Consider the following 24,167-nt stretch of genomic DNA (forward strand, 5'->3'; position numbering starts at 1 on the left):
TTTTTCTTGGAGAAGTAGCAATGTGAGTTTAGTCAAACCTCAATTTTTTCATAAAGCTTCAATTTGTGTTCTTTTCCATTTGGAATGCAACAGCCGAAAACTGTAAACAGGAAACAGCCTGGAAGATATCACCTGGACAGCTATGAGCAGTCAACACGACGTCTACGTCCTGTAGAATCAGAGGATATTGCAATAAAGGTTATTCCACTTCCTGAATTCTTACATGAATAGAAACATTTGTTACTATTTTCTGGTGAAGTTCAGCAAATGTGTTCTGAAATGTCTTTAAAGTCTCTTTACAGTGACCACTAATTCTTATAACATTTAAAAAATATATTCTGATGAGTTTACAAATCTCAGTTCTTCCTTACCTCCCAACCACAGTTTTGCCTCAGCAGTATGTTTTAATAGCTTGAGAATGAGCCTTTCTTCGGAATCTGCCTTAGAAGCTAGTATCCAACATCATTCCCTTCGTACTCTTATGCTTATCTACCAAGTAAATTGATTTATAGAGAACGCCAATATTATAAATCCAATTTTTAAGGAAATAAATGAGATAGTGATTGTTTCAACCGGGAAAAGTTTAGGCCAGTGCTGCATGCATTCCAGGTTTCCAATACTGCCTTTGATCTAATTTTAAACTCAGCCTTGGGTACTCTCCCCAGGCACATGTGCTTTGGTAGAACAGGCCACCCAAGGAACACAGACTGAGGACTGATAGTTGGGATAAGCCCCAGGGCAGGGGTCAGTACTGTGTAGGGACTGGAACAGATGCCTGCAGCAGCCAAAGGCCTCTGAACTTTGGAGCCACCAGAGTCCAGGAAACTAGCCCTTTAAGAAAACTAGCTGCTTTGCCTGTTCTAGACTTTCCAACTCCCCGCACTGCCCCGCCAATCAGAGAGTAAGGGAGGCTCAGTGGGGTGTATAGTAGATCCAAGGGCTGCACATAATTCTTCTCTCATTCCTTATTGCCTGGCATGACACCTGTCCTACAATAAGCACTTACAGTTGGAGCAAATGTGTTAGCGGATGGAATAAGCCTATGATAGCCCTACCTCTGCCATTAATTTGATGTGTGACTGAGGAAAATTACTTTGCCTCTCTGAGCCATGCTTTGCCCATCTTGAGGTGGAGATGCCTGTTTAGTATGGTTGTTTTGAGAGTAAAATATGTCACCTGTGAATTTTAAAGATCTGCAGTGACTCTTAACATTGACTGTACATTAAAATAACCCAGAAAGCTTTAAATATATATAGAATACCTGGACTTCATTTTCAATAGATAGTTCTAGTAGTTTTCTGGGCAATTATAATATGTAAGTAGGGTGTGAACTACTAGGCTATGAAAAGGTAAGTAATTAGAGACTAGAAATGCTCTTCTATGCTGTTCATTACCAAATGCGCTGAGACAACAAATAAATGTATTAGTGACTAAGGAAACAGGGCTAGTTTTTTTAATTGACATTTTCTATTCAATATAGTAGGAATCTAAAAATATGTCTTTTCCATGTGCCTTTTAAACTAGTTTTTATTTTGAGTATAAAAACAGGAGGTCATTTCCCCCCCCCCCCAATTGACCCTTCATGCACATACACCCAAAATACTCTACCAAAAAAGAAAACACAGAAACCCTCTTTATCAGTGGCCTAGAGTCTGCTATGCCTCTGAATGGCCACTACAGGCCCACCTTCAAGCCCAAATGTTTATTCATGGCAATAATTCCCAAATTGGTAATCACTCATTTGTGTTTTTGAAATATTTTTTATTGTGAAATGCAAGAGAAAAATACATAAAGCATGTATGTACTATTAAATGAAAAAATAAACAGCTCTGTAGAACCACCAAATAAAGAATGTCAGCTCCCTCTGAAGGTCCCCAACACACACATTGCTGCTCTCTCATGTCTCTCCTCCTAGCTCCCACCATTGTGGTACCAGCCCTAATGTGCTCAACATATGCACTTAAACACACTCATATCCCTGTAATATATGTCGTGTTGCTATGAGCCTCGTGTGCTTTCAATTTACTGAAATGCCTTATGATGGTTTGTTCCTTCGACCTGCACAATTGTGCTCTGTAACGTGTGTCACTGTTTTGTTTATCCCCTAGTGATGGACACTGGGTTCCCTGCCATCTTCCCTCTATCACCAAATCATTCTACGACGATCATTTTTGCACCTATACTTTTGTAAACTTTTGCAAAGATTTATGTGTTAGCTGCACTCCCCCACTTGCTTGGAGATTCAGGGATCTGTTTTCTAGTTCATCTTTCTACCTTAATTGGTGCCATGTATGGATGTGATTAAAACTTCCAAGTGCACAGCCTATCTCGTATCCCAGTCCAGAAATCCCTTAAATCTCCGTCAGTCCGCTTCCGCAGGCTCACATGTGTTCACATTTGGCCACCTCCTGGAGCAGCTGCTCTTCTGCAGCCTTAAGCTCCATAGCACCAGTCAGTCGCTTCCATCAGATCCTACCCTCCAGCTCCCTTGGGCCTTCACCTTCACCGTTACTGTTTTCAAACCTCATTGAAACCTCCAGTAACTTGAGCCCTTTGCCTTCCTCCCAGTCCCTTAGCACTTTTCTGTCAGCAATCCCAACCTCGTGCCTTCTCCACTCCTATAAGCAGGCTGCTGAGTACATTGGAGAAAGTGACACAATGGCCCAAGTTGGCATAGCCACAGATTTATTATCTCCAACCTCAGCTGACCCTCAGTAGTTCTTGGCAATCCTTCTGCATGCCTCTCATCAGCATTATTTTCCGTACCCTACAGTAGCTCTTCGACTGTCACCACCCTCTTCCCATTTCCTGTCTCGCCTTTTGCCTCCTCTTTCTGCGGATAACCTTCACTCCCAATTCACTGGGGACATAAAGGTTGTCACGTAGGGCCTCTCTTGGTTGCATGCTAACCCTCTTCCAAACCATCTATATTTGCACCTCCCTTAGCCTCCTTGTTTACTCTCTTAGAGAAAGAGGGATCCTCGGTCTCTGAGGCTAACTTCTTTGAGCATTAATTGTCATTTAGGCACAGTATCTGAAACCACTGTCCCAGCCACCTTTATTAGTTCCACAATATGTTTCGTAGTTTTCTGATCCTGCACCTATTCTTATTGTAGTTCTTTACCCAGAAATGCCTTCATTGAAATTCATTATTTTTTTCAAAACTAGTTAAAAAGCCTCCTCTGCACAGTTTTGTTTTCAGACATAAGCGAGTTTCTTTCTGAACTGCTGTTGCACTTACTGTCTGTTTGTCCCATCTGCTTATTATATTGGCCCATACTGTCTTCTGTTGAACTTATGTACTTTTTTTTAAAATCCTCACCCGAGGATATGTTTATTGAATTTCTTTTTTAGAAAGAACAAGGGAGAGAGACAGAAAGAGAGAGAAATATTGATGTGAGAGAAACATCAATTGGTTGCAGCCCATATGCGCCCCAACCACAGATCAAACCCGCAACCTAAGTATGTGCCCTGACGGAATTGAACCCCCAACCTCTTGGTGTACAGGACGATGCTCCAACCAAATGAGCCACCCTGCCAGGGCTGTCCATGGTTTTTTTGCTCATCTGGTAATAAGCTCCACAGGGGTAGGGAGAGTGCATTATACCTTCTTTTTAGCCTACATGGGTCCCAACGCAGCACCTCACGCAGAGTGGTTGCTCAGCAAATATTCGTAAAGCAATCAATAATTTAGCCCTTCCCTGCCACCCTCTTTCCAGGACTAATTTCATGCATATCTATGTGATGGCTCTTTCATGCATAAATGCCACACATTTTACAAGTTAGAGAAAAACCTACTTGGAAAAACACAATCTAGACTTTTCAAACAACTTTTTCACTCTTTTATGAAGATGTTTTTAGGGATATATTTAGTAACAATTTACACATCACCATTCTATTGTGCAAAATTCCAGAACAATAATGTGCTTAGCAATTTCATCATTTGTGGTTTTGAAACAAAATATTAATTTATGAGCAAGGTGTATTCTTACATTAGTTTCCTCTTATTTTTAAGTCACTTTTTCTCCCCTCACCTGCCTGTCTCTATTCACCTTTCCAATCTTCGGGTTCTGTTACACATCTTTTGTTTCCTATCATTGTAACTATTATAACTACCAAGTTTACTTGATGCATGCTAAAAGAAATAGATTGCAAAAATAAAATAATAACAGAAAGAAAAGAAGTAGATTGCTTTAGATGATCCTAAGGTCTTGTGATCTTGACTGGTTGTTGAGGTTTATACATAACCCCCAAGCAATGTTGCCTCACTTCTTTACTTCATTCCTCGGCCCTCTTTACTATCTTTTAGTTCAGTGAATAACAATGAATCCATATAGTTCAAGAAACTCACTTATCATAAAACCTTCCTCCTCAGGTAGCAGAATGATTTGGTTGGAACAATTTATAGTTATTTCTGTTCTTTAATTTACATCACCAGGATTCTAGGCATTGCCTAGTAGTGGAAAATATTTGGGAGGATTGCTTTTTAAGATGGCTCACATGAGAATGGCTCAGTAATCTTACATTTTCAGCATTCTTTATAAAGTTACTAATTCACCCTCCTTTCACTTCCATTCTCTTTTGTTTTTCATTTATAGCTCTTAAATAGTTATAACTCTAAATTAGAATTTCACCACTGTGTGTTCTACCTTGTATTGAAAGTCTGTCAATGCTTTAAAAAGAAAATTTATTTTAATTGGAAATATTTTTTAACACCACATACTTATATAATTTTATAATTTAATTTTTATATTCTTATTTTCTAGGTCACAAATGGGTACTTTTCATGGGGCAGTGGTTTAGCTACATTATCCAATATAAATATTCGAATTCCAACAGGTAAGAATCATATCGTTTGTTACTAATTTTTGTAATTGATAATTATCACTACCATGGATTTCCAAGATAATTGAGCCTAACAAAAAGAAAGACTTTTTAAAGACAGAAACATTATTGATAGTTATTTATTTGCACCACAAAGCTCATGAGTCACTGTATCCCTGTGGAAATGACTGGAAATGATAAGACTTGCCTTTCACTACTGAGTGTAGCTCTTTGGACAAGTTATTTACTGTCCAAATTAACTGTGATCAGTTCACTTGTTAATTTGTCCCATTTAAATAATCGGATTATTGATTTTTCATTTCGTTTGAGAAAGGATTTAAAGAAAGAGTATATGAGAAAATTATTTTTTTATCCCTAAGGAAGACTGACGTTTTCAAGATGTTCAAGGCTGAAATACCCAGTAATTTTTATTTAAACCGTCTGGATAGTTGAATAGAAATATTTTTTTGACCTCACTTGGTGGTCAGTAGCTTAGGATTTTTCTATTATACATGCAAATCAATGTAAGAGATTGGAGAAGATGTCTTAGTAACAGCCCAAATCACTCATCCCAATTATCACTTTTAGTTGAAACTGCCTTTTTCTCCTGAATTAATTGAATAATAAAGTCAAAACTAATCTAGGTGATTTAGGTAACTATTTCAATGCTCCGTTCACTAATGTCAGCTATTCTTATAGTTTGAAAAAAAATAAATCAAGACCTATATCTTTTAATTTTTCTTTCCTTTTTCAAAATCTTACATATCAGAAAAAGGAGCTGTTAGAACTGCCAGAGACCAAAACTGAGCCATTGATTGTGAAAAATTGGCCTTTTCTAAATGTGTTTTGGTTTTATTTTACCAACAGAATTATATCTCATTCTGTTATTATCCTTTGTTCATTTCTCTAGGTCAGTTAACCATGATTGTGGGCCAAGTGGGATGTGGGAAGTCCTCTCTTCTCCTTGCCATCCTAGGCGAGATGCAGGCACTGGAAGGAAAAGTTCACTGGAGCAAGTAAGTGCATTTTAAATTGGTGTCTATTGTTCATCAGTTTATTTTGTTTATTACATTCCACATATAAGTGAGATCATGTGGTATTTGTCTTTCTCTGACTGGATTATTTCACTTAGCATAATACCCTCCAGTTCCATCCATCCTGTCCCAAAGGGTACGAGATCCTTCTTTTTTACAGCTGCATATATTCCGTGGTGTAAATGTCCCACAGCTTTTTTATCCACTCGTCTACTGATGGGCACTTGGGCTGTTTCTATATCTTAGCTATTGTGATTTGCGCTGCTATGAACATAGGGGTGCATAAGTTCTTTCTGAGACATAGAAGCATGGAACAGACTGAGGGATCTCAGAGGGAAGGCACAGGTGGGGGAGTGGGTGGGAGGAGATTAATCAAACAACTTATATGCTTATATGCATAACCTATGAACACAGACATTGGTATGGGAAAGGCCTGGTGGTGGGGTGGATTCAGAGTTGAAGGGGTCAATGGAGGGAGAAAGGGGACACCTGTAATACTTGTAACAATAAAGATACATTTTAAAAATAAATAAATAAATTGATATCTATTGCTCTGTCACACATCTGATGATATTCCAAGGGAAGAATTTAAAGCAATAGATTCCCATGTCAGTAGTCTGAAGACTGCCTTAGAAATAAGCACAGCTATTTATTTGTTTGTTTGTTTGTTTGTTTGTTTATCTATTTAAACTTGTGGAAACCTTAAATGTCATAAATTAAGAATTACAAAGCAATTTTATAGAGGTTTATAATAGTATAAACTAGTATGTTGCTGAGATAAATGTAAGATTGTGATTGTAAAGACAGATTTTTAAAATTAAATGGGTAACAAAGAAATAATTTAAAAATTCACCTTGTAATAAAAGGAGGTATGAAAAACTTGCATTATGTATAAAGCTTTAATGCAAACAGAGCCTTAATAGTTCAATGTTCAGAGAAGAAATCTGAAATAATCTTTTCCAGAACCTTCATAAGGGGCTGAGACACTAGAAGCACCTAGTTAGAGGTATGAATAGGTCAGGTTAGTGTGCTGTACTCCCCTAAAGACATGAGAAAGGAAGTATATTGCATGTTGCTCCTTTGGATATTTGAATGGTTGTCTTGGCATCTTCTAAGAATAGTGCAGTAATAAAGTACACCAGAACCATAGTATTATCTACCTAGTAGACTCCCCATGAGCAGTTATGAACAAATTGATTACAGCTTATCTAAGAAATTGGATTATAGACCAGTTCTAAACCAGGTGTAACTTTGGGGACATTAGGCAGTCTCTGGAGACTTTTGGCTCTCACAAGGGGAAATTAGTCTGCTACTGATCTAGTTGATAGAGAGCAGGGATGCTGCCCAACAACCTACAATGCACAGGACAGCCCCCATCCCCTCCACCCAACAAGAATTATCTGGCCCCAAATGTCAGTTGTGCCAAGATCGGGAAACCTTGCTCTTCACCTACAGACGTTCTTTAGTATCATTTTGTACCCATCATTGTGAATTCTACTGTGGCTTAGTCTGCTGTTCACATACACAGACATCTCTCAAGAATAAGAAAAGACTATTTAAGGGCATTTTTAAGAGTAGACTATTTTAAACTCCAATTAAGAGAAGGAAATGCTTGGATGTGAAATTTGAACTGGAAACAATATAACTGTAAATCCTATTTTTGGTATTGGTGAAAGAAGGCTGAGAAATGTTGAGTGTACAGTTTATTTCTGTTGGGCAAATTTAACAGATAGTAGACATGAAACTGTTTCATGAATATTCAGCAGACAACTTGGGAAATAATTGCTACCTGGAGTTTGCTTCATGACAAGTACCTGTTGATCACTCAGGTCAGGCACCAGGCAGTGCTTGCCCCGCCACCATCACCTTCCATCGTGCATGACTACGATTTGAGAAGGTCTTCCTTCCACAAATTACATTGTGTGACATGTACAGCCATAATCAAGTTACTTGGGTTCTGTTTTTACCTTGTTTCACTATCATTAAAACAGAGAGAAAGAATGAGAGACAGTGACAGAGAAAGCTTGAGATTCTATTTTCAAGAGAGAAAGAATGAGAGACAGTGACAGAGAAAGCTTGAGATTCTATTTTCATGCCTCCAGAACAACCTCCTTATCTAGTCTTCTCCAGTGTTAAAAAAGGTTCCAGCTCCATTTGGGCCAAATTGACTCCTAATGTCATCATTAAGAATTATTATGACTTTGTTAATAGATAAATAAATGATACGGGAATTAGGAAAGTGTTTTACACAATCTAGTTATTTATTTTCTGCATTCCTAAGTAAGATATCCTATCTCATTTCATAAAGATTGTGAATTATTTTATTTAAAATTACATAATATAATAAATCTTGAAAAAAGATAAAGATATCAAAAAGAAAATAAGGCTTAAATAAAAATCTGAGAAATTAATACATAGAAATGCATGCACTAGAGTTCATTATAAATATGGGCCACAAATTCCACTCTGAACTTTATGAAAGTTAGGCAGAGAGGGAAATAAAAGATAAAAACATACTTTTACTGAATAGCAGCTAAGATTTTTTTTGGGGAAGAAATCTCTCCCATGGATTCTAATTTTAAAAGCTAGTAAAAGGTTATATCTTAGAGAAAGAGCCAATATGATGAAGGTGTAATAAAGGATTTAAGATAATTCCAAATATTTATAAAATTCCTATAATTTACAAATCATCTTTTAAGAATAGTTAATAGACAATAATCCTATCTCTTACTGGCTGAAGGACAAAGATTTTCTTAAAAAAAATGTTTGTGTTGGCTCAGACACACATGCGACTTAAAAACCAAACCCTTAAGAGTTTGGATGAGCTAACACTAGTTCAATTTTTCTTTAACTACAAGAATTACCTAATTTTCCTCCATGGGATCCTTAATAGCTGATAAAACATATCTTCAATAAAAAAAAATTCAGAGAATACTCACTTTTTTTAAAAGAGTTATTTGTAATTACTCTCCATTTCAGAAAAAAAAAGCTGTTGTGCTTCATCCAATAAGGAAAGGCATATAAATGTTATTAGAGCAAACCTAATTTAGAAATGATCAATATCAATAGGCTGATGACGTGCCAATACTAAGAACTACTTTATTACAGCAAACTGGATTATTTGATATTTTTTAAAGCTCAAAAAATAAAAAAGCAAAACAATAAACCAAATGCTATGGTAAGGCACCAGGTGCCTTGCTGTCATAGTTTCATCATGGCGTGTATCTCTGGTTGCATGAATTAAATGTGTCCTCATAGATGGCCTGAGCAAAGAGCAGTAAAGTGCTCTGCCCTCTTGCAGTGCTAAATATTTACTTTGGGCAGGAGAGAAGGTACTGCTGCTCATGCAGGGCACGCCTACATGGGCAGAACCCGGTGTACAGCAAATACATCTGTAGATGTTTCCTTGAAAATTGCTACCTGTGACCTAGTCTGACATCTTCTAGCCCCAGAAGAGAAAAGCGAGAGAGAGGAAGGAGTGACTAAATCATTCTCCAAAACTGTCAGAATGCCAGGGTTCTTAATCCTGAATCGAGCTGTGCTATTTGTTTAGAAGCAAATGTTCTGCCTGACTGAAGTTGTCCTCTACTACATGTCATGATAAACAGTAATTCCTATCTATATCTTAGGAGCCAGAACTAAAGCTTTATCTGATGATGGTTTGAGTGAGGGAGTCCAGCATGTGTAATAAGTGTGGTAATCGTGTGAGAGAGGGCCGTCATTTATCTCTGCTTTCCCTTTCTTTTCTCTTTCCTCTCCCCGTGCCATCAGCTGGCCTCTTACCAGGCCCCATCTGTCCTAATGTTCCATCTTCTTATGTCTTCATGTCATCAGCTTCATGTAATCAGGCTCAGTTATTCTGAGACTGGTGAATTGAGGAGTTACTCCTTTTCCTGTGACTTTACCTGTCATGAAGGATCAGTTAGAATGTAGCATGTTTGTGTCCATACCTAGCTCCCCATCTTCCAAATATTATTCCTGTTTTAGGACTGCCAAAATCACTCTTTGCATTCCATAAGGTATCAACCATGATACTTGGAAGTTTCTAGAACACCAAGTTTGACTTTTACTCTTGAAGGAAAATACACACAAATTCTGCACACAGACGTGAAATCTTACGCCATTTTTTTCCAGAAGAGGATTTTCCATCTGACTCCTTTGCTTTCTCTTGTTGCCTTTAGTGATGATAACTACTACACTGAATGGTGGAAAATGAGTCTGGACACGTAACCAGTGATTTTCATGGAATCAAATATGATCTGATGTTGGAATTCACAGCTAACTCTAGTTATTTATTTTGGAAGAGAAAAAATAACCTTCCAGAACTGAATTTGATTAAACATGTTGGTATGCGAAAGAGAGGAGGTGGTCTCTAGAAGTTAAGGACTATATTATTGTTCATGGAAAATGTTAGTGAAAGAGTAGGATTATTTTTATTTGTTTACATAAGATGACTACCAATAAATGGATCTATATCTACCTTTTCTTTCTTCTTCTGAAACTAGTGTATGATATTTAACTTTTATACTTGAAGGAAAATATACATAAATCCTGCAAGGGGAGGCCTTCAGAAATGAAGATCCACTATATGCTGTCTTGCCTAATTCAGGACACTGCTATATTAATTAACTCTTCTTTCTTATATGTTGTTAATTTCTTACTATGGACATTCCATTATGCTCCATTAAAAAAAAAAAGTCTTGCCGATCTCTCAAACTAGAACATTTCTCTTTTTAAGAGAGGAATCTGCCCATGCTTAACCTTACTTTCCTTTCACTCAGCGCAGTGCAGTCTGCTCTTCCTTTTCTGTTCTCTGTCTTCCTCAGATTACCTAAAATCACTGAGATAATTTATTGGCTTTTACCACTGTAAAAGTAAAATCCAAATTTCTTGGCATCTAAAGCATATTATATGGAAGATATCATTGGGAAGTTGTGTATTTTATTACTTTATTTCTTGTAAGCAACTTAAATCAGGAAATAATCATATTGAGAGGGAATTTTTAGTCTGAGATTGTTTCTTTCTGCCTCTCTTAACCATCCCAAGGTGGCATTAGCAGTGGGCAATTGTGAGAAATCTTATCAATGGTAACTCTAAGTCAGATATCACTAGGTATCCTACTTAGGTAAATTTTCTCCACAAAAGTTTATGATGCTTGCCAAAGTCAAATAGGATCTATTTTTGGAGCTACTATGGACTTGAATATGTGTATGGTTTTCGAATTCAGTTCTTTCAGAATGATGAAATTCCACTGAATTACTAAAATACAGTATGTAGTAAAAATAAAACAAATGGGTCTTCATGTGTTTTTCCTATAATATAGCTATACCTAAAATTAATTAGTCAAATACCTCTTTTTACAAAAATTATATTGATCAGTAGTTAATTATACCCATGTTAATACCCATAGGTCAATGTTTCAGTTTGGCCTATTGTGAACGTCTATCTTTCTTACCAGTTTCTTAACGGCCAGGCTGTTTCTAAGCCTTTCAAGTTTAGAGACCTAAAATTATTTCTTTCTCCCATGCTTAACGGTAGTTAATTAGGAGTGTAAATAGATTAAATTTGAATTTTAAAGGTAACGATGAGGCCTTGGAGATATTGAGTCCTTATACAGACTAGGAAAACTATTCTAGAGAAATTACCTAAATTTATAGAACCGGTTGGAGCAGAGTTGGGGTTAGAACCCAGGTCATTGTATGAATTCCAATTTTGTATGAAAGAGAACAGTACTATCTATCTTTTGGAAGCTTACAAAGTAATTATTTTCTAATCAATTAAGGCATTTAAAAATATCTTATCTGATTTGTCTTTGAAACTAATATCAAAAATCATTTGGGAAATGTAGCTTTTTAGTGCATCCAATGTTTATTTTATCTCTTACTTGATATGTGCAGACAGTCATTCTGTATTTACTTTTCATAATTAATGAACATTGTTTGCCATACTTGCAGTGTAAATGAATCTGAACCTTCTTTTGAAGCAACCAGAAGGTATTATTTTTATTTTAATCTGCATTTAATAAGAATAACTTCCTTCCTCAGACTTTAATTGATAATCTCTTGCTCCTATTCATTTTGTTCATTTTGATGATGTATAAAGTCATTTATCAAAATGTGCTAGAATATTTCCAATAGCAGTGGTTCCCAACATTTGCAGGCTGCTGAAATAATTAATTTGCCAAACAAAATGGCTCATGGTGTCTGTCAACTGTTTTCCTTCAGTGAGTCACATGTTTCAACTTTGGCTGAAACTCATTCTTTTTTTAGCAAACTGGGTTTGGGATTTCATAAAATGGGAAAGGGGGATGAGGGAAGGTAGAAGAGGGTAAGGAGGAGATAAATGGTGATGGGAGACTTGATTTTAGATGGTGAACACACAATACAATATACATCTGAAACCTATATAATTTAATTAACCAATGTCACCCCAATAAATTCAATAAAAATGAAAGAAGTAATATGTATATTTTTTATGAGTTGAACAGTGATGTAATCTGTGAATAAGGTAGAGATGGAGAGCCAAGTGCTTCAGGTATTTCAAAAATAAAAAAATAGGGGACTTGAGGGAAGGGGAAGCAGACATGTCAGTAGTTGGGAACCACTGTTTTACTGCTCATGTGGTTATCTAAGAGATCACTGTATACTGTACTTTATTATGTCTTCTAAACTCCTAGACATAATGTTTCAGGATAATCACTGAGCATTTCTAACTGCTCCTTTTCTTAACCTTACTCTCTTTTAACCATAATTCCTTTATTAGTACTTACAGACCATGAGCTAACTGTGGACTAGTGACCCTTTCCCTGCTCCAATCCCATCATCTTCTTTATCTTAAGCTTACATGCATTTTCTTAATTATTGCAAATTAAAGTCTAAGATACAGATCTGGTAGAATTTTCAAGCCAAAAAAAGGTGGGGGAGGAGAGGGTTATATATGTTTTTAAATAAACTATTTCAATATGTATTGAAATACATCATTTTTAGATGTATATGTATTTCAATATTGAAATGAACCCTTCAAGCTATTATTCTTTGTTTTGAAATATATATTATCTATTGCCTTAAAATATGTTAATGTGATTAAGCCACAAGTACATACTATAATTCTAGTATCAATTCACATATTTTTTAAGGTCTACATATAAAATTTGTAATCATGTAAAGTGCTTTAAATACAAATTAAAATATCTGTGCTGTGAGAAAGTGAATTGTTATTCATTTTTATTTTAAAAATTATATTCATTTTAGAAAATGAAATTTTAATTAATGATTTCTACTCCTTCAGCATAGCAAAATCAAATTTCCTACATTGTGTGATATTTTGATAAAATTCTAATCCCCTGAATTCAAGTGGAATCTTTAACCATTAATTAATAAAGTTGGTGGTTGTTAAAACGTTCTCTTTTAGGAGTTTTCCATTTCTGTGTTTGAGATATTTTATCAACTTTTATTTCACTGAACTACACTAAAATGCACATACAGCAGAGCACGCTTGCATGATTTTGCCGTTTCGTTTTTCTTTTCTATTTTCCAGTAGGAGCAGGTATTCTGTGGCTTATGCAGCTCAAAAGCCTTGGCTATTAAATGCTACAGTAGAAGAAAATATTACCTTTGGAAGCCCTTTCAACAAACAGAGGTAATTCTGAATGTATAAAATCTAGAACTAAAACGAGTGCCTATTTTGAATCCTTATGTTTGGTCTCCGGTGTCTGGAATCTTTACGCGGGGATTTCCTTTCCTCCTGCTTGCCCTCCTTCCACCCTCACCACCAGGTCTTTCGATTCTGCTCTGTTTGGGGCCTGGGAACAGACCAGACAGAGAGCTATTTGGGGATACTGACAGTGGGAAACTAGATTGTAAAGGAGTGCTGAGACAAGGTGGTGGTGGGCCCTAAAATCCAACTGGATTTAATTGTGTGCATCCTGGGCGGGGCACAGCACGTTCTAGAAAGGGAAATTATAAGGTGAATGTGGTGTTTAATCTGCAGTGTGATGACCGATACGTGGGACGCATCTGAGTTAGGAGCAAGGAGACATTTAGAAGTTTGTTAGAACAATTACCCAGGCACCCAGTGTTTGTTGCCTGCACCTGGGGGTGACTAGAAAGGTGCAAGAGAAGAGGTGGTTGCCAGAAAGCCATTCCAGAATAGCAGTGGGCAAATATGAGCAGGGGGAAGAAGAGGGAAGAGTCAAGAATGACCTGAATATTTTCAGACTAGGTGATTGAGAAGATGAAACTGTTCTATTTCCCCCCAGCACTTTCAGACTCTGTGCTTCCCTCTACATCCTATCCATTGAATCTCCAGTCTCAGCCTTAGATCAGTTTGAGTACTGTCGACTGTCTTCCGTTTGTTCCCCCTTCAGCATGCATGATCAGTGTGCACAGACACCCCAATCCCATGCTTTAGTCCTTGAGAGCCTCCTGTTGTCTCTCACGTGCACCATAAACTCTTCCTTTCTCTCATTTCTTGGCAAATTATGACTCATCTTTCTGGATATTATTTACACCTTGCTTCCTTGCAAAGATGTCACTGACTTCTCAGAATGGTCAGTCATTTCCTTCTATATATTCTAGGAGCACCTAATAAGGTACATTTTTATTATATGTTTCTATATCAGTCTTGTGCTCCATTTACTTGCTTTGTAAGAGTGAGAACCAATACCTATTTATCTTTGTATCCACAAACTTACAGTAGAGGCTAATATATACAATTGTTCAATAAATGGTGCATTTCAGCTTCTGAGATATTGAACTTGGGACTTAGTTTATGGGCAGCATGTTAATAGTGTTCTGAAAATTCAACATAATTTCTCCTAAAGGTATAAAGCTGTCACAGATGCCTGTTCTCTTCAGCCAGATATTGACTTACTGCCATTTGGAGACCAAACTGAAATTGGAGAGAGGGTGAGCTATGCATGGTTTAATTAAATGATGAACAAAAATCCAGAAAAGTCTTCTGGTTTCCTTTAACCTTTAATGGAGCATAATAAAATCTGAGAGTTTAAGATGTGTGTGTTGTCCTAGTGACAAGTTCCAGAAACAGGAATACAGGAGCTCTTTGATGCCACACTCTCTTAAGTGTTTGTTGTGTAACCACCATATACTAAACGTGCTGGCCACTTGAGAGTTCTCAAGGAAAATAGAGCAGTTCCTGCCTTTGATCAAATGTATTTTTACTTACTTGAAGTTTACTTTAAATCAATTTGGAAACTGAGATTGCTTTCGACAACTCCTTCCACTCTTGTCAGCATCGATTTATTCTTGCTAAAGTGTTCTTATGTGTGTGTAAACATGTTTTTCATTGACGTTATACTATTCTGACCAGCTGAAAAATATTTATACCTCTGTGTAATCTTTATTACAGTGTTGGTTAAAATTGTTAACCCTTATAGGCATTAAGTATTGTGCATAAGATTTTATATGCTACATGTATATCAAAGCTGAGAAAATGAAGGCTGAGAGAGGTTAAAGAGCTTGCCCAGTCACAGAGTCAGTGGTGCAGCTGGAGTTAGTCTGACTCTGTAGCCTGCATTCTTTTTTTGAGAAACAAAAGAAGTCACGTTTATTTGTTCATTTCTTGCATTTGAAGTATTCCTCAATGACACCCTTGGCCTGAGACTCTGCCGTAGTCCTTTAACCACCACATAACCAGCCAACCAATGCATGGGGTTTTCCCTCTCTGTGGATTTTGCAGAGGCCTACCCATTCTCCTAGTTTCCTGTTGTCCTCAACCTTAGCTAGGTTGATTTGATGTTCAGTACAAACGGCTTCCACCAACTTGACATACTTAAACCCATCACAGTTGGATGCAAGCATACAAAGATGGGCTTGGTGCTTGTCTGAGGCTTTGGCAGTTTCTCAAATTCCGAGTGCTAGGCCATCATGGGTAAGGGTGGTCTTCACCACCTCATAAAACAGCACTAACATCCATTGCACCTCCAGCAGCAACGCCTTCCTTGGCCGTGATAGTGGGTTATGGGGTGGAGCTGTATCTTGAATGCACCCAAGCCTCTGCCTCCATGGTGGCAGGGAAAGAGCTGTAGTCTGCATTATTAATGACTACTTATTGTACCATAGTTTAGTATTTAAGAGCATGGACTTCACCTCTCAGAGCCTTAGTTTTTATGTTTGTAAAATGAGAACAGTACTGCATATTGGAATTACTATAAGGAATAAAATAAATAAGGAATGTAAAACCGTTTACACAAGTCTGACCCATACTAAGCGCTCAATAAATATAGCAGGTCCTAGAATAACTTCATTTCTCATTTCATGCAACATCATTTTGTTCAATGTCATTTTATTATAACATTGAGCTGCCTTAGGAGCTTAACTCTGTTTATATCAATATTTCGTTTTGCCATGGTTCCAAGAACCTGTGGACGATGTTAAGTGAGGGCTTACTATACTAGTTTTTTAATACTATTATAATTAACACTTGCTTATAAAAGCATATTGCTGCATAATTCTGTTGAACAAAACTTATAATATCAAATTTAAGAGGTATATGTTAAGTACATTAGAGGCACAATTCACAAAATGAGAAAAAAGAAATTGGAATTGTTTGCAGTCTTCAGCACTCACAAGTGTTTGGGTTAATAACTCTTTTGTACAGCAGAGCTCTCTGTCAGAGTGAAAGGATGATTAATATTGTCAGCCAACAATTACCTTAATATGATGCAGGTATTGAACACTAGACAGTTTTCATTTTTTCTTGTTAATGTTATCACAGTTTAATTAGTAAGTTACTATTATTTTAAGGTTTTTTAAAGAAAAATTTGTATTTGAAAAGAAACTTTTAACCAACAGATCATTTACTAATGGAAAAGGTGGGTATTTATGGATATTTCTTCTCTAGGGCATCAACTTGAGTGGGGGTCAGAGGCAAAGAATCTGTGTGGCACGAGCTCTCTATCAAAATACCAACATTGTCTTCTTGGTGAGAATATGGCCTTTACTTATATTTCTAATTCATTGTTTCCCTCTGGAAAAATGAGTCTTTAAAGGACAAGTCAAATAACTTAAGGAAAGATGGTTTAACTTGTGAAATCATAAAAAATGTAGGAGAAACAAATCCTCACAGTACAAATCAGATCAACATGTAAGGTTGAGAGTTGGGGGAGCCAGATTGATGTCCAAGAGGTTGAGGAGCCCACATGGCTGCTTATCTGAGTTTCTTAACCACGAGGATTATTAATGAGGGTGTGTGAATGGTGCTGGATCAACTGGACAAGATCACAGGTCTTCTCCTTTATATTTGCTGGCAAAGAAAGAAGATATGGAAAATACATTCTTGGTAGACATAGGAGTAAGTAAACAAGGTACTCCATTCCAAAGGTGTAAAACTCAGGCTGTGGATAAGATTTTTCTGTGAAGCTTCCTAAAACTATAGAAATCTTACTACCATCCTAGACCTATTGAATCGTAATCTATAAGGGCAGGTCTAGAGTCTGCCTTAATAAAGCTCCATGAATGTTTATGTGTATCCTGGGTTATTGGTTCTACCTGTGGATCCACAAATAACATTAGATGATTATGTTGAATATGACTTTGTTCTAGTTTGGTTGCTCCAGCAAGAGGAAGTCAAAATACTTAGCTTACAAATAGATAATGTATATCAGAGACCAGAAGACTACGTAAATGCATCCTCCCCTGCCTTTTCCTTCTGTGCAATTATTAACTATTTATAAATCTGGCTTCCTCCTTTAGAGTTTTCACTTCATCCAATGTTGAAAGCCTCTTCAGAAAGTAGGTTGGTTTTGGAGTTTCCCACTAAGCTTGGATCCATTACTAGGGATGGAAGTAGAATTTGGACATACTGTAAATTCACTTCAGGCCAATCTCCCTAAGAATAACAGTCCCTAAATTTTTTCAGAAAACCCCCCCCCCACATACTCTAAAAGCTGTAGCAGGTTCTAGCAGTAACCTGTGTATTTGTAAATCTTTCTGCAAATGGATGGACCCTCAACTAGAAATGACTTCTTCAACTTTGGGATCAGTTAATTATTTGACTGGTTTTACATTTTGCTCTAATTAAACTTTATTACATTAGCCTTTACACAACATCAGAGCCAAATAAAGCATCCTAATGATGCTAGTGATGTATCAAGTATGCTAGTTATTTTTGAAACTTTATAGTATCTATAAATGTGCTGTATATCATTGAATATATTTGGGAGTTATTTCCAAAAATATATTCATACAAAGAATATAATACTTGAACATATTTATTGAATATAGGGAAGAATGTATTAATGAGAACTGTATATATGTATATAAAAATAGATAATATATTCTTGAAATTGAAGAACCGGCCATTCATTGGATTGGCCATTTTGCAAATTGTGCTGCTTTCTATAGAAGAAACATTGCCCCAAACATTAATAAGCAAACTGAATCTTGAGGAATGATTCCCAATTCATCAAACCTAGATTTTTATTAAGTTATATAAAAGGTTACATTTGACTATAACACCAAAGTGCCCCATAATGAAGCCATGGCACTAAATGAAAGCAACCATCATTAAGGGCTTTCTGTGACCTAGGCATGATTCTAAGTACTTTATACACATCAGCTCATTTAATTCTCACAATAACCCTGTTAGGTTTGGCACTGTTGTTGTTGTTGTTCCTACTACTACTAGTGCTGCTGCTACAATTTACAGAGGATATTGAGGGTTTGGGGGATAGTTTATCCAAGGTCATACAGAGAGCAATAGTGACGCAAGGATGCAAGCCCAGGTGGCCTGATTCCGTAGCCTGCATTTCTAACCACCACATTCTTTTTATTATGAGAGTCCTGAAGTCACTGAACTCTTACTGTGTTGCTTTAAGGGATTACTATTAATCCACCACAGTTTTTAAAATAAGAAAATAATTATAAAATAACACTTGTATAACACTTTACAGAGACTTTCACATTATTGCCTTTGATCTTTGCAACAATCCTCTGGGCTCTCTGACAGGTATCATCATTATCCACATTTTGCAAATGAAGTGACTGAGTCTGAAAACTTGCCCACTGTCAGAGTGGTAGAGTCATGACTAAAAATTGGGTGTCTTAATTTAGAGATAATGAACTTTTCTTTACGCCTTACTATCTTACAACATTTAAAATCAGAGTTTTATAGAAATCCTTTCTTCCTCTTGATATTGTCAGCTATTGAACCCCTCTATTGAATTTTTTAGTTTTGGTATTGTATGCCTCAGCTCTATGATTTCTGATTGCTACTTGTTTATACTTTTTTTTTTCTTTGTTGAAATTCTCACATGTGTTGCCCTTCTGATCTCAATGAACATCTTTATGACTGTTATTTTGAACGCTATATCAGGCAAATCACTTATGTCTATTCTATTAAAATGGTTTATGGAGATTTATCTTATTGGAATATATTCCCTTGTTTCTTCATTCCCCTTGACTCTCTGTGTCAGTTTCTGCTTATTATATAAAATAACCTCTCCCAGTCTTGACAGACCAGTCCTATAGGAGATGAACCTCTTCAATCAGCCCACCCTGAGCTCTTGGTTGCCTCTCCAACCTTTGTAATTATCCCAGCTGCCATTTTTGTTCTTATTGGCTCCAAGTAGTTGTTGATGGGTTAAGACCCATCAGTATCCCAAAGGAGAGGATCAGAGTCAACACCTAGACGCAGGCTGATTAGAAGCTTAGGTAGCAAGCAGCTGGGAAAGTATTCAGTCAAACCCCTTCCAGGGAGATGGGCATTATTGTGTTCTCTGTCTATGCCGAGCCAGGGTGTATATATAGCCAAGAGCAGTGGGCTCGGGGAAGGGGGCTCCTGCACCTGTTTAAAAACTGCTTTTTGTTTGCTATGAGATTCATGAATGCAAGTCCTTTTGGCTTTCAGAGCTAGGTGATTTGGGGCCCTGTCCCTCAGGTGGCTGCCATAAAAGTCAAGGCACTAGATGTGTGGTTCCAACCCTTCCCTCCTCAGGAGCAGCTGGGAGTTGGGGGTTCCCTCTCAGTTGTATGGTGCTGTGCCAGGGTGAGGCTATGGTGAGAGTTTCTCAGCTATTCCTGCCCATTTAGATGTGGGTATTTTCTAGTTGGCCAATGTATAGAAGTCACTCAACTAATTTCTGGATTTCTTTCAGAGGGAATTGCTCTGTGTGTAGTTGTATATTTGGTGCTTGAGTGGGAGGAAGGAAATTCAGAAGCCTCCTATGTCACCATCTTGGTCAGACTCAATGCCTATTTTTATAATCTAAAATTTAGTTGCTCCAATTACTGCTTCATTCTTTGTTTACTCTGTTGTTATAGGTTGTCGAAAATATTGGGTTTTGGATTTGAAGATTCTATATGTAAAAATTCAAACCGCTTTTAATATTTTTATTTACTTAAAAATTTTTTAAAGGTAAAAGAAAAGAAAAGCTTCATTTTAAATTTTTTCCTGACAATTTAAAGTTATACAGAGTCTGCTTTTATTAATTAGATTTGAGGGATAATTTGTCCTTTGTTATTTGTATTTCTTTCTAGAGGAATTAAGTTACATAAAAGGTATAGAACATGTTTACCTTCTGTCTCTTTTACTGCTTGTAGGATGATCCATTCTCTGCCCTGGACATTCACTTGAGTGATCACTTAATGCAGGAAGGGATTTTGAAATTTCTCCAAGATGACAAGAGGACACTCGTTCTTGTGACTCACAAATTACAGTATCTAACACATGCTGACTGGGTGAGAGCTCAGAGGAAGTTTCATTAACTTTTATATTATAGTCCTTTTAATAATAAATAGGGACATTAAGAAGTGCTTTCTGAGATCAGGGTAATTCATTTGGCCAACTAAGACTTTTTGTGCTAATATGTGCTTTCCCTAGATCATAGCCATGAAAGATGGAAGTGTACTAAGAGAAGGGACTTTGAAGGACATTCAAACCAAAGATGTTGAGCTTTATGAACACTGGAAAACACTCATGAACCGGCAGGATCAAGAACTAGAAAAGGTAATTGCTCATAGTTTGGAAGAGTTCAGAGTCCATTTCAGAAGAGTCAGAAATATACTGTATAATTACTAAAAATATTTTAAAGGAGTACTTAAATTTAATGTTTAATATTTGATAATGGTCCTCATTTGAAATCCAAAGTAATTATATATTTATATGTTATTAACAAATGGGCTACTTTGAAACTATAAAATTCTAATGATATCTTTTGGAAGAAGTGCTGTCAGGTTTTTAGAAGATTTTTACTTGAATTTGAACCATATTATAATTATGCGTGTGATTAAAATTTAAACTACTTGCCGAAGCATAATATATCCTTATTTTATCTTATTTTTCTTACGCATATCTTATTTTTCTCTTCTGTAATGTGTGAATATTTTTATTCACCACCTACAAGTGGAGGGATATGGGCAAAACAAATCCAGGATAATTTTGAAAAAAGGAAGATCTGTGAGCTGTGGGTGAAGTTGTAAAGCATGTATAGGATAGAGTTGGGAGTGAAGGAAGGTGATCAGAAAGAAATAACAATAAAATTTTACCTTCAAATAGCTTTTAAAGTCCACAAAGCCCCTTTACACAATCTCATTTAATTAGCACAAAACCCAGAAATCAGAAAAGGAAAAAAAAGAGAAATAAGTGAAGAAAATACCATCTCATTTTTACAGATGGGGAGACAAGCTCAGAGAGACTAAGTCACTTGCCAAAGTTGTAATAAGTGGCCCTAGTTGGACTTAAACCCAGATCCATAGCCAATGTAATTACAGTATAATGTTATATATGATTTAAATATAACATTGAATGAGGTAATAACAGAATTGGAAATCAGATTAAGTATAATAAAAGAATGATTTGTGATTGAGAGGTGAAATTATAAATTGAATTAGTAAATTTTTTTATTTCTATCTCTTGACTTGGGACTAAATGTCCAGAATTTGGTACCTCTGGCCAAGAATGAGCATTATAAAATGAAATCTTTTTATTGGCAAATTTTTGAGAATATCAAGAAATTAAAATGTATTCTTTCATAAAGGAATAAAAGGACCTATGTTTCAATAGAGAAGGGAAGATAAAAAGTCAGACAGACCCTGGGTTGCTCTGTCTTCTGTGGATTTGCCAAAAATATGAAAAGCAAACTACAGAAAAAAGAATGATATATGTAAAAGTCCTTAAGTAGACTAGGCCAAATCACAGAACCATTGAAAAGAGGACATTCGTAAAAAAAAATAATAATAGTCTAATTGGCAAGTGCCCACTTAAGAATTATACTGTGAGAAGCTTGATTACTAGGGATGGCTCCAAATGATATTTTTTTCAGGTGCCAGGGAGAAAAGAATATGTTGTAAGCTTAAGGAGTGGGACCATTTATGGTTTAGTTTGGAAAGAAGATCTGGAAAGAGAGGGAGAACAGGCGAGAGGGAGAGGAAGGGAGGGGGGCAGAGAGAGAGAGACCGACTGCTTGACTTTATAGTAATACTCATAAGCAAGCCAGGAAGAAAGTCCATGGTTAAGTTATATTTGGAAATGAAGTGATCATTTGGGACAGCATAGCTCTATAATTAAAGACGCATTACAGGGTTCTAAATCAGCGGAAGGAGATACGAAGCAAGTTAGGGTGGGGACAGATGGAACCCAGTTGTGAGGTGGATTGGGGGCCAATACAAGCCAGAATGAACCGGGCACCTGCCCAGAAGCCTCACCTGGGAATGGAAGGAGGGTACAGCTGCCTAGAAGAGCAGGCACCTGAATTCATCTGAAGCCGAGGGAGTCACTTTGTGGGGACAAAACCAACAGGACACCTTGGGGAAGTGTTTGTAAAAACAGCTTTTTGTTTAATTTCTTATGTGACAGGATAGGGTGTTTGCCTAGAGCACTGGTTCTCAACCAGGGCCAGTTTTGCCTTCTAGGAGACATTTGGCAACATCTAGAGACATTTTTGGTTGCCACATCTGGGAGGCAGGTGCTATTGGCACCCAGTGGGTAGAAGACAGGGACGGTGCTAAGCATCTACAGTGCACAGGGCAGCCCTCACAACAATTATTACCTGGCCTCAAATGGCGATAGTGCCAAGGCTGAGAAAGGCTGGCCTGCAGCCAGAACACATCGAGCAAGCAGAGAAGGACAGTGAAGTTAAATGACTCACAAAACAACCTCTCTCAGATCTTTAGACAGAACTGGCAGTTTAAGGGTTAAGGGGTAAACAGAAAAGAATATGTCAAAAAAAACCAGCAATGAAAACTACAAGAAGAGGAAGGAAATAACCTTTTAAGCTGATTTAAATATTATTAAAAATTCTAGCTTGGATGGCATCAGCCATTATCTTCATAATGTTGTTAAGCAAAATAAACTAGCATTATTTGGTGTTTCCTTCCCTAGCCCCCACCTCTCACCTTGACCTGACTCATAACAGGCATTCAATAAATATTTATTGAATAAATGTAACTAAATTCATATATACCTGATCCAAATATCAACACTATTAAAAATATTTAACCTGTAATGAGCCTAATATGAGCATTTACTTAATAGGAAGCAAGATTTTAAAGATTTTTTTTTTAAATGTTTATGAGATGTTAAATTTTTTGCTCACACAGCATGGAGGTTGAACAAGATCCAAATCTATTTTTCAATGTGCAGGTTTGTTTTATTTCATTACACTAGTCCCAAAGGATTGGGTGCTCTTTAAGTTTTTGTTTTATCTAATCTCCTATCCAAGTGTTGGTTTTCATATCATTACACAAAATTAAAAGCTGATGTTAGATTGTCTCCGAAAAAATACTGTTCAGGAGGCACTTTCACTTTTACTCTTTTTTAACGAAGAATCTGGAAGCAAGAGAGCCGTCTGGAATAGCAACTCTCCCAAATCACACGTGTCGTATGAGGCTAAATAAATAAATAAACCCCAAACCAAAGTCACTACTGAGACAGAGTGATCACTTGAAAGATTTATTGGTTTATTGATGTAACAAACTGTGATTTTTTTTTTTTGGTATCAGCATATACAGGAAACCCTTAAATTACCATAGATTCCAAAAGTTTGCGGGTCAGTTGTTTGGAACTCAGGATGCGTTTCCCCACAGAAACCAGGGATATGGTTAGTTTCCCAGAGTGTGCGGCAGAAGCTGATTTAATGCAGTCACCCAGGGCTGCTCCAGGGCTGCAGCCAGCCGGCCAGCGGTGTTGGGAGCAGGGGAGAGGAGTAAGCGAAACGCTCTCCCTTTCCTGAGCCCGGGACAAGTCTGGAGCAACCCTTAAAAATTCACATGGTTTTGTTTTTGCTACCTTTTCCTTCTCTTTCTGCATATATCCCCCTCCTAGCTCTTTCTCCTCAACTGCTACGCACCTAAG

The 24,167-nt window shown here is 36.9% G+C and overlaps 1 protein-coding gene and 1 pseudogene across 4 annotated transcripts in view; one reads left to right on the top strand and one right to left on the bottom strand.

Moving 5' to 3' along the window:
• ABCC9 (ATP binding cassette subfamily C member 9) overlaps window positions 1–24,167 on the top strand; it is a 104,105-nt gene that overhangs the window by 43,977 nt on the left and 35,961 nt on the right. For 2 of the 3 annotated variants that reach the window (XM_081125431.1, XM_081125430.1), the window contains exons 17-25: window positions 94–198; window positions 4,767–4,839; window positions 5,735–5,840; window positions 11,813–11,851; window positions 13,395–13,496; window positions 14,680–14,764; window positions 16,719–16,799; window positions 20,417–20,554; window positions 20,697–20,822. In XM_081125431.1, the coding sequence (XP_080981557.1) occupies window positions 94–198; window positions 4,767–4,839; window positions 5,735–5,840; window positions 11,813–11,851; window positions 13,395–13,496; window positions 14,680–14,764; window positions 16,719–16,799; window positions 20,417–20,554; window positions 20,697–20,822 (855 nt within the window). The remainder of the gene's footprint in view (window positions 1–93; window positions 199–4,766; window positions 4,840–5,734; window positions 5,841–11,812; window positions 11,852–13,394; window positions 13,497–14,679; window positions 14,765–16,718; window positions 16,800–20,416; window positions 20,555–20,696; window positions 20,823–24,167) is intronic. The other variant, XR_013997981.1, reaches the window with a different exon arrangement.
• LOC308552684 (small ribosomal subunit protein eS12 pseudogene) lies at window positions 15,431–15,809 on the bottom strand (annotated as a pseudogene). Its single transcript has one exon. The product of its transcript is annotated as a small ribosomal subunit protein eS12 pseudogene (transcript).

Source organism: Miniopterus schreibersii (genome assembly GCF_964146895.1).
Source record: "Miniopterus schreibersii genome assembly, chromosome: 2".
Classification (NCBI taxonomy): Eukaryota; Metazoa; Chordata; class Mammalia; order Chiroptera; family Miniopteridae; genus Miniopterus; species Miniopterus schreibersii.